The following is an 18,173-nucleotide window of genomic DNA, read 5'->3' as shown; positions in this document are numbered from 1 at the left end:
TGTCATTTGAGATTTGCTCTAATTGATATACCAGTAAACTCTGCATGCTATACTGGTAGTTCTATAATAAGCAAATATACAGGGACATACATATGTAGGTATATGCTTACTGTTGAAAAACTGGAAAGTACAGATTAAATAAGCTAACAGGAAATGAATGTGCATTAACCATGGGAATGTTGGGAACTCCAGACCCTACTCTTGCACATTCCGTTGGCTGCTTCTGATTTAAGGAAAAAACCCATTTAGAAGTTTTGCATTTGCATTTCAGGGGAGATTTCTTAAAGAGGAAGTCATCAAAAGTTACTAGATGTTAACATCTAGTGATTTAAATTCAAGAAATTCAGGTTAAGCATTCAAACTGTGAATTTGCTTCCCCTTTTACTTGCTCTAAAAAATATTTTTTAAAAGCTAGTGACAAAGAGCTGTAAAATACTGCTATGATAGGGGAAAAGTAATTTGAAAATAATATTCCAGATTTAAAAATAAAAGGCATGAGAACCAGTAGCTGGAATGCCAATTGGCCTATTATGAAAAAGCAAGCGTGGGCTTTGGAGTAACAGCCAGACAGGTTTTGAGCCTCTCTAATTATCTAAGTAGACGAAGAGATGATTTATCTTGGTTCTTCTGAGAATCAAATGAGATAATGAAGGGAAAGGCCTAGGGAGACACTTCGATTTTTGTCCTTAATTCTTTTCCTGATTTTGTGTTCACAAGGTTAAGGCTGAAGAGATATAGCAACATTGAGAAAAACAAAATAGTATAAAGATGATGCTATTGTATGTTTTTGTATGGTGGTTATATGAAACATGCTAGTAAAACTTATAATGAAACAAGCCATTTCTACATCAGTGATGATGAAAGACTGTTACCAGCATAAGAGCACATTAGGCCCATTTTACATGGGATAGTCCACATATCCCATATAATAAAAGGCTAATATGCAAATAGACCAAATAGCGGAACAACCAAACAACTGGTTGCTATGACGTGTGCTGACCACCAGAGGGTGTGCACAGAACATGGCGGCATTGGCAGCAGGTGGCAGAGCGCACAACATGGCGGGTGTTGGTCGTGGTGGGATGGTGGAGCAGGTGACCAGGTGTGCCAGACCAAGGAGGGGTGCCAGTTGCTGTCATGGGGGCAATCCTCTGGTAGTTACTAAAAATTCTTTGCTCCCGCACGCTGTGGTCCCGCCCGGTGCTTGCACCTGCTTCCGGTGCCAGCCCCGCTCACACCTGCTGCTGGCACCCAGTGCTGGCCCCAATTGCCCCTCAGGGCTTCTCCACCTCCCCCTGCTCCTGATGGGTGATCCTGCACCCACTGCTGGCGCCGGCCCTGCTCGCACCTACAGCCAGTGCTGGAGACGTCGTCGCTCACACCTTCTGCCAACTCCAGGTGCGGTCCCAATCGCTCAGTGCCGTCAGTGGGTACGAACTACGGCTGCTGGCCCCGATTAGCCTTGAGGGCTTCTCCACCTCCCCCTGCTCCTGAGGGGCAATCGGGGCATCAGCTGTCACTCACACCTGCTGATGGCGCCAGCCCCAATGGCTCCGCTCCAGCAGTGTGAGTGGGGCCAGTGCCATCACAGTGTGGGAGCGGCGGCGGCAGTGATGGGAGCAGGGCTGCCAGCAGACAGGGGAACCAGGGCCATGGCAGAAGGGGCCAGGCAGGGGTGCGGAGGATGGGCCAAGATCTGCCCTTGTGCCCACCACAGCCTTGTGGCCCACAGTTCCTTTCAAGGTGCACAAATTCATGCACTGGGCTTCTTAATAGGTAACTAATTTCATGAATGTTGAATAACAAGGGCTTCTATTGAAAGAACTCTTGATTTCCTACTGGGCATCAGCAGCAAGAATTGTTTACCAGCTTTGTTATGAGATGGAAGGAGTTTGGGGTCTTTAGAAAACCTACCTTTGAGAAGAAAGAAATGCTTGATATTATCAAATGACAAAACTAAAGCAATTTAATAATGACTTTGTTATTCAGGGGGAAACCATCCCTGGGTTGGGGACGTACAGTGCCTCACAGCAGTAGAATATTATTCCCAGGGATTTGGGACAAGAGCAAGATTTATATAACATTGGGAGAGGCAAGGAGGAAAGTGGTATGATTGGCTAAGAGGTCAGGGGTTGTATCACGAGGCTAGCAGGTCCTGTTCTCTAGGGTAAGGTGAGTTAGCAAGCGCTAAATTTGAGAATTGTGATTGGTGTGTGTTGGGTTTCCTTGCCAGGTCTTTCCTGTAAGGGCAAGCTGACTTAGGTTGAGATTTGTGATGTGGGCCAGGCAATTGGGGAAGCCTCGATGTGTGGGTCCCCATGTAAGAATTAACTTTTTAAAAAAATATATTTTTATTGATTTCAGATTGGGAGAGGGAGAGAGAGGTAGATATCAATGATGAGAATCATTGATTGGCTGCCTCCTGCATGCCCTCCTACTGGGGATCGAGCTCACAACCCGGGCATGTGCCCTTGACCTGAATCAAACCCAGGACCCTTCAGTTCGCAGGCTCTATCCACTGAGCCAAACAAGCTAGGGCTAAGAATTAACTTTTATCAATATCAGCAGAGGCCAAGTATTCATCAAGGAGCGAGAATTTGTCATTTGAAGCCAGGTCAACAGTGGCAAATTTCGAGGAGTGAAATATGTGGATTTGTTCTCTGAAAGGAATTTTTTTCTCTCTTTACTCACTTTTGTGGCAAATCTTTTTAGCCTGCAATTTGAGCTCTGAAATAATCATGCAGCAAATAGTGGATGTGAAGAACTTGGCCAAATGCACAGAAGTAAATTAAAACTGTGTATAGTTTCAGTAACTACATTTAATTTTTCTGTATGCTTTGACTAGCTTCTTCATCCTTCCTCACCACAAACACACACACACACACACACACACACGGGCAAAACTTTGGAAAATTGCAATTTTTTGTTAATTTCAGAGTTAGCCTGGTCACGTCAGTAACACCCTTGACAGAGGTCCAACTCCACCCTCGGCCTCTTCATAACTTTGTGGCCTTGGCCAGGTCCTTTTCAGAGCCTTTTCCTTCCCAGACTTGGGATGGATGATGTTACAGATTCTTCCGGTCCTGTGATTGTAATTTTAATGTGAGCTCTCCTCTGAGATAAATTTGGCTATTGCAGATGTTCTGATTCTGCTTAAGATTTGTTGTTGGTGTGTTTTTTGGCAGTAACAGGAAAACTGTACAGAGTCTTTTTCTTTACAGAATGAACATTTGTTTATGTTAAGCATTATGTGATGCTTACTTGTGTCCTTCTTGAAAAGAGTTCACTCTCAAATCAGTTCATTACGTGGAAAATGGAAAAGTTGCTTTCAAATGAAGTTGAACAGCATTTTTGTGGGCTATCATTGAGTCATGCCCAGGTTAGGGCAAACCTGTCTTTATTGGAGGAAACCGCAGATGTGATAGAAATAGTATCACTGTATTTTTTTAAAGAGATGCTATTCAAGCATCCGATCCGGGGAAATTGTGAACTGATTAAAAAGGACCAAAGTCCCCGTTCTATGAGGCCAACTATTCAGACCAGCGAGAAGTCTGTTGAAATGCAGAAACCAGGTGGTTTTCATTAGCTACAAACCTTAAAATCACATAAATCCACGGGTGCAAGTAAGCTATGGATCTGCGCCTCCTCCTCCTTGCAAAGGGAGACTTTTCAGCCAGGGAAACAGAGAGCTCCTTGTTCCCTTTCCCTTTCAGTTGGGCCTGTGCGGGGAGGAATGCGGCCAAGCCTGCTCTATAAGGAATTTTGATCTCCTTGATGATAATAAAGAGAAACTTTTTGGGGAAAGGGAACACCCAGTTTGAAAGACAGCAGGAGAAGCTGGTGTTGCACTTGTAAATTGCAGCAATTTCATCTGTAGGTTTCCTAGTTCATCTCTGCAGATTGGCCTAGATTTGGTCTATATGTTATTTTCCTTTCCCCTTGAGCCTCTTTAAAGCCCTTTTTTAGCCTAACTTGCTTTGGCAAGTCCATTTCACTTCTGTACTTACTCTATTTATGTATTGTGACCTTAAAATATTTTTCTGGTAGCAGAGGACTATTTTTAAAAGCTTTGCAGCATTTTTGGGTGCAATATTTACATCTCTGTAGTTCAGAACATTCTGTAAATAGCCCTTGGTTCTGAGGTGATGTGTGGACACTCCATTGTTCGAGCCCGTTATTTTGTTCATTGTCTCAGAACACTGTTTTCCCATGGGAAAGCATCTCTGGTCTCATGATGTCAGTGCAAAGTCATCCAATGTTACAAGAATTATCTTCATCTTTGGTCTCAGAAATGCATAGACCATGACTGGCCGGTTCAACCAGGGTTCCAATCTTTTAGGTGGTGTCTCAGATTTCTGCAAAGTAACCTTACGTTACCTTAGACAGTGTTAAGATGAAAACAAAATTAACTCGTAATAGTTATTTAAGGGGTTATAGTTCCCATCTACTAGAGCTTTTGTATTTCTTCTCAACCGAAAAGGGAAAAGCTTTTTAAAAGTTAGGAACAATTATCTTTAAGATGACTTTGACAGAGTATGTATTTTCACCGGCAGCAAGTAACGTAAACTAGGACCCAAAGATTTTAGTTTTAGGAGTGTCCATATTAACAGCTCCCAAATAGGGCCCTGTGTGTGACATTTAAGCCATTTCTTTGAGGAATCATTCGAGATGATTAAAAGGGATTTGATTAAACCTCTTGGGCCCTTGGATGGCTAAGTATTATTTCCTATATGTTCACCTGGGCTGGTAATGGTTTCCTTCTGGCTCAATGCCAAAGAGTGGACTACTCCTAGAATCTTAATCTTGGCTTTGTTTCTTAACTGGCTTAGCTGAGAAGCCGGTGGACTATTTGTTTTCTTTTAATTAACGGAGCCAATAACACAACTGGGTTGTGTTACTTAAAACATGGACATCTTTACAGGTGGCCTTCAGTAAGAATAGAAAAGCTTCCGGTTCAGTTTGTTACCTCGCAGAAAATTGGTCTGATCTGATTGTATGCACATGGTGTTGGTTTGGGAAGGAATTTTTGCCTGATAATCATGTTTTTGTGATTTAAGTATTTATTTATGAAGGGCCTTTGTCATGTTAAGTGTAATGTACACATATGACACATTTTTCAATTTCTAGTATAACAACTTGCTCTAATTATTGAGGAATCAAAGTTTGAACTATTAAATAATCTCCACTTTAAGGAAATCGGGCATGATAATGATCACCCTCTATACATTTATTTTTTATGGTTAATATTAGATAGCTGGTTGAAAACCCTAAAGGAACTGATGCATCTATTGTTTGGGTTTGAACTCTCATTGGTAAAAATGAAGCGCTTGAGGCAGTTAAAGATGTTCTTTAGTAATATTGTTACCGGACTGAAAGGGTCCATTCACCTGTGAACATCACGGCCCAGTTAAATGCAAACAGGATTCTGCAGCAAAGAAAGGATACATTTATTAGTTGAGGGAACGACACCAAGCCCTGAGTCACAGATAACCTACTGCGCAAAGACCTGGCTCCCCAGTGGCTTCCAGGGGGTGGGTTATATAGGGAGAAAAGCATTAATCGTGGTGGCTAAAGGATTGGGGTCTTGGGCTCTTGATTGGTTGGGGCCCAGGCAGAGAGTAGTTGATGTTTGTGTCAGGTCCTGATGTCAGCCATGGCATTGTTCTCTCTGGTTTCATGAAGGTGTGGTCCCTAGGGTCCTTTCCCTTTCATGGGCTTGGGGCTGAAACACAGCTGAAGTCAAGCTGTTATGTTCTGTTTGACCAAAACTTAGCTTTTGTGGTCAACAGACCTGAGACTTTGTTCTTAAGACAGTTTGATACTGACCAGAATCTGATGTCCTAAGGACTTAATGATTAAAAAGGGAGTTTGAGGGACAGGAAGGAGAAAGGGTCAGGGTAAAGAAATGGAGTTTCTGTGCGGTTACAGTATGATAAGGCTGTAATCCATTCGTTTGAAGAGATATGAAAAGGATTACCATTTGGTAGTTAGCATATACTAGTACAGACATGCAAACAGATGGCATTAAAATAACTGCAAAGTCAAGAAGAGGGAAGGATAACAAAGTAGAGAATGGAAAGAAGTTAGAAGTCAAAGTAGGAAAAATGATGTGTTTGTCAGGTAGGGTGACCAGTTGTCCCAGCTTGACAGGGACTTTTAGTACGGAAAGTCTCACCTCTTGGCAAGTTTTCAATCCTGGGCAAACTGGAATGGCTGGTCATCCCTGTTGTCAGGTAAAGGACTTGGCATGGTTTATTGCTTTGTTCTCAAAAGTATATCAATGTCTAGCATGTGTTGTCTACTCAGACGAAATGAATGAAGAAAGAAGTATTGGCTGCTGCCATTTTTGTTGTTGTTGTTATATCAGGGTTGCCTCTCTGCAGCGAGAAGTTAAAGAATGAGATCACCAAGACTTTTTCATTAAAATAGGTAAAAGAGAAGCGATGGTCCGATCTTTAGGACTTCTCTAGGCTGTGAGTTGGAGGACTGCAAGTTAGTGATGAGATCATCAGAGCCAAGTAACAAGAGCCAGGATATTTCTTTCGGTCAGAAGCCAAGGAAACAGACATCCAAGGAAGAATTCGTTTACGGCAAAGAAGTTGAAAAGTGACAGGTCCTGAAGAAAGACCCTGTTTGGTTTCTCAGACAGGAAGTCATGTGTAAACCTTGGAGAAAGCCGTTTAAATGGTGGGAATGTAAACCAGATTATAGGGGGTTTATGAAGCAGGTTAGAAAGTGGTAACAATGAGTGTTTATTTAAGTCAGCAGCTGATTTAATTGAAAGAAAATGGAAGGAGGTTCCGCTGGAGCAGGGATTAACAAATTGTGGCCCACTGGCCACAGCTGGCGTATGGCCTGTTTTGTAAATAACATTTGATTGTAAAACAGTCACGCTCATTTTGCGTATGCTCTGAGGCTGCTTTTGTGTGGTCACAACAGAGACTGTATGGCTCACAAAACCTAAAATATTTACTATCTGGTCCTTTTTTGGAAAAAAAAATGGCTGACCTCTTGCTCCAGAGATTAAATAGAATGAGGCAAGTTTGATTTTTTTTTTCAAGAGGAGCCCTAACCAGTTTGGCTCAGTGGATAGAGCGTCAGCCTGCGGACTCAAGGGTCCCAGGTTCGATTCCGGTCAAGGGCATGTACCTTGGTTGCAGGCACATCCCCAGTGGGGAGTGTGGGGGAGGCAGCTGATCGATGTTTCTCTCTCATCGATGTTTCTAACTCTCTATCCCTCTCCCTTCCGTTCTGTAAAAAATCAATAAAATATATTTTTAAAAAAAGAGGAGATCAAAGGCTGTTTGTGGATGTATCATGGAGCTGGAGAAAGGGGGAGCATATGAGGTCTTATTTCTGTGCTCATATGTTACCTCAGACTTAATGGATTAAGACACCATTTATTATCAGGAACTTGGGACTATGTTCTAGGTTGCTCTCCCTCCTGGTCCTTCTTGAGTTTTCAGAAGTGTCAGCCGTCCTTGCAGTCATGAGAGGGCTTGCCTGAGACTGTGGGAGATTTCCAAGCTCCCTCACTTTGCTGTGGACTGGAGACCTTGGTTCCCAGCACATGGGCCTCTCCATGGGGCTGCTTCCCCCCACAGCGGGTGACCCAGAGAGCGAGGAAGAAGCGAGGTGCCCTATATGACTTTGCCTTGGAAGACACACCTCATTTTTGCTAGATTCTATTTGTTGCACAGACAAACCCTGATACATTATGGGATGGCATTGACAATGTGAAGACCAGGAGACAGGCCTCATTGGGGCCTCCTTGGAGGCTGGCCACCACCAATTGCCAATTGCTCTCCTGTGTTCCTGAGGGGTGGCTATGGAATGAAGAGCATTTGTATTGACAAGGAGGTAGGAACTATAGGGAACGGATTGTGGAGAATCTGAAGTCGAGAGGGGGATTCATTCAACAAAATAATTGCCAGTTGTCATAAAAGATCATTATGCTCTGTTTAGTTAGAGTAAGGTTCCAAGATTCTGCTAACATTGGAAATCTTTGGGACAGGAATGAATTTGAGCAGAATAAAATCTCCAGGGGGAATACAGTGATGATTCCATTACTGGATTATAAATTCCTGAAGGGTAAGTCTCAGAGTTTATATACAAATAAATCAATTTTACATATTTATATATATTATAAATATATTTTATATCCTCCGTAGCATCTAATTTAGGGCCATACCTGTTGGTATTGATTGTTATCTGACTTTCTTGTAATATCTTACTACTTATTTCAATAAAATTGACAAAATTTGGCCCACCCAGCATGGCTCAGTGTTTGAGTGTCAACCCATGAACCAGGAGGTCACAGTTCAATTCCAGCTCAGGGCACATGCCCGGATTGCGGGCTCCATCCCCAGTGTGAGGTGTGCAGGAGGCAGCTGATCAATGATTCTCTCTCATCACTGATGTTTCTATCTTTCTCTCCCTCTCCCTTCCTCTCTGAAATCAAATAAAAAAATATTTAAAACATTTTCTGACAAAATTCGTATTCTGATTTTTAGGAACAAGGCATTGTATTCCCTCTCACTCCCTCAGGAAAGCTGTTGAAACTTCAGTGTATAGAGCATTCTGCCCAGGCTGCTGCTTTGCACCCATTGGAGAATGACCTCTCCGTTTCTGGCGTGGGAATTGTAGTTGTCAAGAGACCCAAGTTGGGAACTTGAGGGGTCCCAGAGATTCCTGCTGACAATCTGATACTGTGGCCTCACTGATTGTTCCATCTGGCAATGGAGGGGCAAAGTTTTGTTAATCGAATATGATTCACAAAGTGGAATAGAAATGGTGAAAATGTTACCTGGAATGTGGTTTTAGAGATTTTGCCCAGAGTTTTTGCACGCTGGTCGGGGCTGAGTCTCAGCTGGGTTCAGGGCCAGATTTTTTTAAAGGAAGTAAATCCTCTGTTGCGGTTGCACAAAAAAAATATGCCGATGACCAGCGCGGACAGATGTGTGATCTATTTTTACATTTCTGTGGGAAGAAATGTCAGGAAGCCGTTTCTGTTATTTTGTGTTGGTTGTGTGTGTGTGTGTGTGTGTGTGTGTGTGTGTGTGTGTGTGGTGTTTTTTTAACTGAAATCTCTCAGTGCTATTTTATGGGGTGTTTTTCTTCCCGTGAACAGTTTTTAGAAGTGATACAAGTTATTGTAGGATCACCCAGCTCTTTACCACGGAACGGCTTTTGTTGGAAGTCACCCCTTCCTGCCGTGGATGTCACACTTGTCCTCAGCAGCTGGCGTTAACAAGGGAGGAATTATTTTCCTAAACGTGCCTTGTGATTCCTTGGTTTGGAAGAGCACTTTCGCTCCTGGGGGGTTAATTTTCATCTCTGGCTGATTGTTTTTCCTTTTAAGATACCAGAACCTATGAAGTGAGGTAGTACAGATACTTTTTATTACTTCCCTTTTCCCTTTTAAAAATATTTACATGAAGGGAATACCTGTGGGCAGAAGGGTTGGAAATACAGAAGGGCACCTTTTTCAGAGTTCTTTTCCTGAAATGCTAGCCTGCCTGTGGTAAGAATGCCCGAGGCCCATCAGAGCTGACTGCACAGCTGGTGGGCGCTGTGCTGGGCTCTGAGGAAGACCTGTGCCTGCTTGCACTGTGCTTGGGAGGATGGGACCAGCATCCTTAACATACTCAAGAGCTGAGGCAGTGTTAACAAGGAAATGTCGCAGGGGGGAAAAAATGGGCGAAGGGCCAACATACTCAGTCACATTTGGACATGGTAAAAAAAAAAAAAAAAAAACCACAGTAGTTTTTCTGTTCAAAAAATTATAATGGAGTGTGGCCAGCATGGCTCGGTGCTTGAATGTCAACCTATGAAGCAGAAGGTCACTGTTCAATTCCTGGCCAGGGCACATGCCCGGGTTCTGGGCTTGATCCCCAGTATGAGGTGTGCAGGAGGCAGCCAGTCAATTATTCTCTCTGATCATTGATGTTCCTATCTCTCCCTCTCTGAAATCAATAATAAATAGATACTTTTAAAAAAAAATTATAATGGAGTCATTTGCTAACTAACAGTGCACACTACCATTGTGCCTTAAGCTCTAGGAGCTGAGACAGTGACCCGCAGGCCTTGGCATTGTTCTTTGTGTGAGCCAGGTGGAGGTCATGGTGAGAATATGGTTCCCTCTAGAGTGGGTATATTTATTTCAGAAAAAAATCTTATTTTATTGTCAGAACCTTGAAGGAGGCACCACGAGATCTGCCAGGGGAAAATGTAGAAACAAATATGTAAACTTTTCAATGACTACTTTCCTCTCAGTATTACTAATTTCTCCACTTACTGTAAAACAAAACAAAAAAGCACTGTATTACAGGAGGTTGGAGATGTATGTAGCATGCATCATAATTAACTTCAAGGAATGCTAAAGGTGGGGCTAATTCACAATGGAGAATTGGCAAGAATAGAACTAGTCTTGCTTTGGTTGCCTAGTCCCGCGTTCCCCGGAGTCTCACCCCCAGAACTGTGGATTGCCATAACTAACCCAAACCTATTTTTCCAGGTGCCCACTGATGGCAATGCCGGCCTGCTTGCGGAACCCCAGGTCGCCATGTTTTGCGGCAAACTGAACATGCACATGAATGTGCAGAATGGGAAGTGGGAGTCGGATCCATCGGGGACCAAGACCTGCATCGGCACCAAGGAGGGCATCCTGCAGTACTGCCAGGAGGTAAGTCCCGCCGGCGGCCACGCTGGACCTCCTGCCTTTACTGTTTTTGACATTAAATATTGGTATTTTAGCTCTTGCAATGGAAAATCTTTGTTCCTGATGATTTACTCTCCCATATGCATAAATGTTTTTAAAAAGAATATCATACTCCGGCCACTAATAAACCAACTGTGTAAAATGTAAGATATCTCGGTACATCCTTTTACCTTTAGCGTATCTCAGTACAGGTGCTCAAACTATTGTGTGTAAAAGTGACTAGACTTAGGTTTATGTATATTACCAACTTGATATATTTTAGTTCCTTTATTTCTGCTTGTGTTCAGTTTTTCCCTTTGAAACAGTTTTACTCTTTGAAAACAGAAAATGTTTACAGTGTTAAAACATTGAAACTGTAAAAAAGTTATGCTCAGAAACATCCTTTGCCCCACATCTTCTATTGATTAATATTTTCATTCTTTGATTCATCCTTTTTGTAAAAGAGAATATTCATTTTTTTTTTTATTAAAAAGGGCAACTTACAGAAAGCACTGTTCTGTCTGCACTTTGCTTTGTTGACTTAACTTTGATAAGTTAAGAGGTCTTCATCCATCAGGGTCTCTATCCCTTGTGCAATTCCTCCTTGTCTCCTTGTTGTTTTTGTTCAGGGTGCTCCTTCCTTATTAATTCAGTTTAAAATACGTGGAGTCCCAGGCATTTTACTCCCCATTCACTAGACCAGTGGTTCTCAACCTTCCTAACGCCGCGACCCTTTAATACAGTTCCTCATGTTGTGGTGACCCACAACCATAAAATTATTTTCGTTGCTACTTCATAACCATAATGTTGCTACTGTTGTGAATCGTAATGTAAATATCTGATATGCAGGATGTATTTTCATTGTTACAAATTGAACATAATTAAAGCATAGTGATTAATCGCAAAAACAATATGTAATTATATATTCAATATGCGTTTTCCAATGGTCTTAGGCGACTCCTGTGAAAGGGTCGTTGGACCCCCAAAGGGGTCGCGACCCACAGGTTGAGAACCACTGCACTAGACACTTGCCTATTCTAGAATATGTGTGTTTTATAATAATATATTCTTCTAATTTGGCAAATCCAAGGTCAGTGGTTGTTGATCTTTCGTATAGCAATTTCAGTGGAATAGAAGTCCAATTGCTATAGGTGACAGGAAGAATGCATGAATAGATAGTGAAGACATCTGTGGATTCTTTGAGGAAAAACTGGAAACTAAGAGTTTGAGGGCAGTTCAAGGAAAGGGGAAAGGCTTGCTGTTTTGTTGTATCTTTGTTTTTTTAAAGGGAAGGAACTTAAGTCAAAGGAAGCTTAAACCAAACTGTGGGAAGGGTGGCTGTCCATCAAAAGAAAACTAGGTTCAGGTATCTAGGGAGAAATGGGATCCAGTAGATGAGTGATGGGCTGAGTCTTGGAAAAGAGGGGAAAATAGTGGCTTGATTCACCAGCTTATGTTTGCCAGATGCTGGAAGCTCACTCAGCATCTTACGCATGGAGACTAGTTCATACCGCAGATGGGAAGGATCTTGGGCTGGGGTAGCTTATAGAATTTTAATGAAGACATCCAGAAGCTGGTTCCTCAGATGTTAGACCTGAGCCTCAGTGCTGCCTGGGGTTTCTCCATCGGGCTCTCTCTTGTTCTCTGCTTGTCCTTTCACCATGACATTCGTTCACCTCCTGCAGAGATGAGCTTTCTCGAGGAGGCCAGGCAAGGTGGCAGCCAGGAGCTCTGGGCGGGTGTCATCCTCGCTTGGCTTCCCAGCTGCATTATGTGCATTAACACTCCAAGGAGGGATTCTGGTTGGCCCTGCTTTGGGTCACTCATCTACCTTTGGCATCAGTACTGGGACTGGCCTGTGTTGGCCAGGTGGGTGTGTGGCCTGTTTGACAGCTAGGCCGGAGCCACATGGTGTGGGGAGAGGGGCTCTTGCCAGAAAGTGGATGAAGATGGCGTGGGGCAACATAAAAATAGGACCCCGTCCAGCACAGTGAGCTTAGAAACACACAGTGTGTTAGAAAAGCTTTATGGGTTGGAGAGTGGGTAGCTGAGGACATGTATGGTGCCTCCTTATTTTAACCAGCTTTGGGGAAAGTATGTGTGTGGGGAAGGGGAGGAAATAGATGTTTACTCCAACAGTGTTTGACATTTTTTATTGAATGTGCATCCTGAACTACCTAGAAGGACATTCCTTATTGATATTTTAGGGTCTTCCTCCCACTTCCCACTCTATAGGTTTTCTGATATTTTTCTTTTATAATTAGAAATAATGAATAGTTTTTGTTTATAAGATTGAATTTTATGTGCATTGTTGGAAAACGCTTATGTTTTTTCATTCTTTTTTTTTTTTAACTCCATGTTTTATTTTAGACAGTATTGATTGATTCCCTATTAGGGAAGCCACTGATAAAATGCACAAATTTTCTACCTCTTCTCATACAGGTTTTGTAAATTATATTACCTTCATATTTTCAATGTTGTAATATTATAATCTGTTCTCTTGGCATAAGTTCCCAAGAGGTAGTTATAAGTTCTGTCTTTAACTGGATTCATTGTTTACAACCAATTCTTTCACCAAAGCATCTCTATTCCTATATTATTTACTTTTATTCCTCTTTTGTTTTTGAGGTCTGTCATCTTAGTTATTTCTAGAAGTTGCATTTTATCTGAAATTTAGCTCTGACCCAGCATCACTAGTAGTCATTTTGAACTCATTTTTATTGAACAATGGTTTAATCGGATATAGAATTCCAGACTGATGAGCATTTTTGCACCATGAAGATATTTTCAACTTATTCTATCATCTATCATTGTGCGCATTCCTTTTTAAAAAATATACAGATACCATGACTATTTTATTACCATTTACAGTGCTACTCACTTACTGATTATTTTCCTCCCAATAGGGATGAGTAGATTTTTTTCTCTACGTGCTCATTCAGTGCCTCTGTTTTAGAGACAGCTGGCTGAGTCAGAGGGGCAGCTGTTAGCAGCCTGTGGACCTAGGACAAAAGAAACTAACTGAACTCATGACCGTGACCTCATTTTGACCTTTTGCTAACCAGTGTAACTCACTGTTAAATTTGTTTTTTCAAAGGATTGCCCATATAAGCTGCACATTATATCTGTTGATGCTTAACTTGATATGATGTGTCAAATATTATTTTGATGAATTATCTAGTCTATCTTTGCAGCATCATGTTCCTCTCAATTTGTGTTCCTTGCTGTTATTTTTATGAATATTATCAATTTGGCCCCCTGATTCTCTTGCGCTATCATGAGTCAAGGTCAAAATTAGGGAGAAAAATTGAGTGTTTTACCTTTGTTCTTGGTTATAAACCCATATAAAGTTTTATTGAGAAGACAGTTCCAAATTTAGGGTTTAAATCGAATATTTGTTTAAAATGCATTTTACTCCAAATCCTCCAAATTCCGGGTGCCTTGCGTTTTCCCTCCCCTTTTTTCCCCCAGTAATAAGTTATACTTCTGCCCAGTCATCATTCAGATATTTGCCCGTCTTTGTATTTTTCTTTTTCATATTAGCATGGTCAGCACCATTTGAGAACTTTCTTTTGTAACTTTATCAAATATATATTGAAAACTGCTATGGACTGAATGCTTGTGCACCCCTCTCCCCCACCTCCCATGCCCAGTTCTTATATTGAAACCCTAACCTCTAATGTGGTGGTATTTGGAGGTGGAGCCTTTGGGTTAGGTGAGGTCATGAAGGTGGGGCCCTTATGATGGGATTAGTGCCCTTATAAGAAGGGACATCAGACTTTCAGAGAATTTGCTCTGTCTTCTGTCTCCCTGCTCGCACAATGAGTTAATGTGAGGACACAGGAGAAGGTGGCCATCTATCTGCCAGCCAGGAAGAGAACTCTCACTGGAACCTGGTCATGCTGCCACCGTGAACTCAGACTTTTTCCTCAGGATTAGAAGAAAATAAATTTCTGTTGCTTAAGCCACCCAGTGTATGGTAATTTATTGTGGCAACCGGAGCTACAGTAGGACTTATTATGGTTTTTATGGGCAAAGGGATTACAGACCCAAGGTGTCACTGAAAATAACTGTTTCTAGAGGTCATGCCTAACAAAGCATTTTATCTGAAACAGCTCTGACCCAGCACACACTAGTAGTCATTCATTTAGAAAGGGCTTGTGGATGGCCTTGTTGGCCTGGGGATTGCAGCAGAATGGGCCCTGAGAGAGCCTCCCCTCAAATAGAGCCATGGTTTCCTTTTGCAGGGACTGTTTTTTCCCATTGATGGAATTCTAAACAGATTTTTAGGTGAGAGTTGGGGAATGTTGGCCCATAGTCCAGATTTGCCCTCAGTTTATGTTTTCCTACTTAAGTTGTAAGTGCTATGATAATACACTCAATAGTAGAGTGATAAACATGTACATGACTAAATATTCAGTTAAATATCCTACATAATAGAAGTCTAATATGCAAATTGTCCCCTCCACTGGGAAGTTCAGCCAGGGGGTGGGGCCGGCCGGCCAACTGGGGGAAGGGAGGTCCTGGCCAGCAGCTGCTAGGGACCCTACCTGTGCACAAATTTCATGCACTGGGCCTCTAGTACTAAATAATCACTAAGTATGCTTTCTGAAAGTATTAAGCAAGCCCTAGATTTTTCTTCATGTGACGCTGTGGTAAGAGGTCCCATTGTGGGCTGTTGATGAATTATGCCTTTAGCAGCTACCCTCTTGGTTGAACCCGAGACTTGCTTTAACCAGTAGGATAGAGTTGAGGTGACACTGGTTCAGTTCTGGGTCTAAGCCTTAAAAAGTTCTAGAAGTTTCTCTTTTCATGCTCTGGAAAGGCAGCCATGTGGAGAAGCCCAAATGGAAGAGAATGGAGCCTCCCATCTATAACCCTACCTGAGCTCCCAACCAGCTGCCCGCACCAGCCACCTGGGCAGGGCCAGGTGGGACCTCACAGCCTTCCTTGTAATTCTCTGGCTGACAACACCAGGCGAAGAAGAATTGCCCAGTCAGCTCAAGAACTGTGAGAAATTGTAAATTATTATGTAGTTGATAGCTTTCAAGCTGGCTCCCAACAATCCTTGCCTCCCTCCCGTATTCATGTCCACGTGTAGTCTCCTTTCATACTGTGCGGGGCTGACATGTATAATCAATGAGATATTACAGAAATGATGTTGTGTGTGACTTTTGAGGCCAATTCAGAAAAGACACATGGCTTCCACCTTGCATAACTCTTGCTGTGGCAGGAGCCAACTGCCTGTCACGAGGCCATCCCAAGGCATCGGGGAGATGTACATATGGTGAGGAACAGCCTCCTATCAGCAGCCAGTACCAGCTTGACAGGCACGTGAACGAACCACTTGGAAGTAGATCCTGTAGCCTAGTCAAGGCTTCACGTGATTGTGGCCCAGGTCTTAACCGCATCCTTGTGAGAGCCCGGATCCCTCAATTAAGCCACTTCCAGACTTCTAACTCACCGAAATTGTGTACTCTAAGAAATATTTATCGTTTAAAGCCACTAAGTTTTGGGGTAGTTTGTGTGCAATAAGAGAGAACCACAACAGACATTCCCTCAATTATTATTTTCCTCTGGGGTCCTTTAATAGAAAACAGCTCCTTTCCTCTGTTCTATATGAGATGCAGAAAGTGCTGCCATCATGAAAATAACTATATAAATTATTCATCATTTAACAGCCTAAAGTGGCCACTTGCTTTAATGAACTGCTATAGTACCCAAACATTGGTCTAAGGCACTAGCAGTCTTATAAATAGAAATAGAATAAAACTAGGATAATATTCCATTGAAACATATTAAAACCTAAGAGGGTAGAGGGGAAATGAGAATCTTTAGCTTTTATTGTCCTTTTGAATGAAATGAGATTTTTTTCCTTTTCTAAAAACAAACAGTTTTATTTAAACCAAGATCTTTGGGATGAGAAAAGAAAAAAATTGAAATATATTTTGTTTCTTCATCTAAAGAATCTTGTTTTTTCCCAAATTTAATTCAAGCAAATTTAACAAATATTTACTGAGTGCATTCAGGAGAGTATTTTGTGTCACGTGTCGCTGAATGGTGGGGAGACACCATTCTTGACTCATGAAGAGCTTATATACATACACAAGTAGATAAGTTGAAAAGGGGATTTAGAAAATGAAAAGGTGGAATGCGGCTGTAAAGCAGAGGGTCTTGATTATAAGTCTGGGGTTTTGCAGTCTGATTCTGGAGATAAGAAAGAGCTCCGATAAGGGGTTAATATCCAAAATACATGAAGAACTCATACACTCAGCAACAACACTTACAAAATGGGCAGAGGACCTGAACAGACACTTCTCCCAAGAAGGCATACAAATGCCAACAGATCTATGAAAAGATGCTCAACGTCACTCGCTGTTAGGGAAATGCACATCCAAACTACGATGCGATACCACCGCACACCTGTTAGAATGGCCATTATCAACGAGACAAAGTGATACCAAGTGTTGGAGAGGCTGTGAAGGAAAGGAACCCTTATTCGCTGCTGCTGGGAATGTAAACTGGTACAGCCGCGATAGAAAACAGTGTGGACGTCCTCAAAAAATTAAGAATAGAGTTACCATATGACCCAGCATCCCCTTTTCTGGGGTACCTACCTGAAACAGTCAGTCAGAAAAAGTCAAGAACCATATGTTGTCACTCATATGTGGGATATAAAACTGAAAGCAACAAATGAACAAATAAGACAAATAAACAAAAACTCGGAGACACAGACAATAGTATGGTGGTTACCGGAGGGACGTGGGTGGGGAGTAGTGAAGGGTAAAGGGGGTCAAATATATGGTGACAGGGAGATTTGACTTTGGGTGGTGGGCCCACACAATACAATATGCAGATGTGTGTTATAGAATTGTACACTTGAACCCTGTATAATCTTATTGACCAATGTCACCCCAATACATTTAATAAAAAGGAAAAAAAAAAGAGCTGTGACATTGTTTTTATCTGGTCAAGACACTTTTAGAAGCATTAGCCTGAATTCGAGGATAGGTTACATTGGGGAGAGAAAGGAATTCAAATCTCAAGGTGTTAGTGAGAAAAGGGATGGGAGAGAGCATCCTCCTTGTCCACCACACGGTGCACCAGATGCTGTGACAAGGGAGCCCCTGGGGTCAAGTGCAGTGCAGGGGAACATGGGCTTTGCTGTCAGACAGACCTCCCTTCATATCCAGCCTTTGCTCTTTGACACCTGAGCAATGCAGAGAGCTGCCTCACCAATCTCAGACCTCCCTTTTTGATAGGAATACATAGGTGTAGGTGTGACGAGTGTGTGTCGTACAAGTTAAAAATTGTCAAATTAATTGAGAAGTTGTTTGAGCACCGGCACTGTTCTTTTTCTTTTTCTTTTCTTTTTTTTTAAGGACAGAACTTAAAACACAGGCTCTGCCGCCCTCCTTATCCCTAACCTTCAGAGCACCCTTGGGTGAGGGTAGGGGCTTGGAGCAGGTGTCCA

The 18,173-nt window shown here is 42.2% G+C and overlaps 1 protein-coding gene across 7 annotated transcripts in view; it reads left to right on the top strand.

The window, feature by feature from the left end:
- LOC118677629 (amyloid beta precursor protein) overlaps positions 1–18,173 on the top strand; it is a 222,347-nt gene that overhangs the window by 51,484 nt on the left and 152,690 nt on the right. For all 7 annotated transcript variants that reach the window (XM_036352843.1, XM_036352842.1, XM_036352840.1 and 4 more), the window contains exon 2: positions 10,517–10,684. In XM_036352843.1, the coding sequence (XP_036208736.1) occupies positions 10,517–10,684 (168 nt within the window). The remainder of the gene's footprint in view (positions 1–10,516; positions 10,685–18,173) is intronic.

The sequence above is a fragment of the Myotis myotis genome, unplaced genomic scaffold (assembly GCF_014108235.1).
Source record: "Myotis myotis isolate mMyoMyo1 unplaced genomic scaffold, mMyoMyo1.p scaffold_m19_p_2, whole genome shotgun sequence".
NCBI classification, from domain to species: Eukaryota; Metazoa; Chordata; class Mammalia; order Chiroptera; family Vespertilionidae; genus Myotis; species Myotis myotis.
Note: the sequence above shows the minus strand (reverse complement) of the source record. Positions and strands in the feature narration are given on the sequence as shown.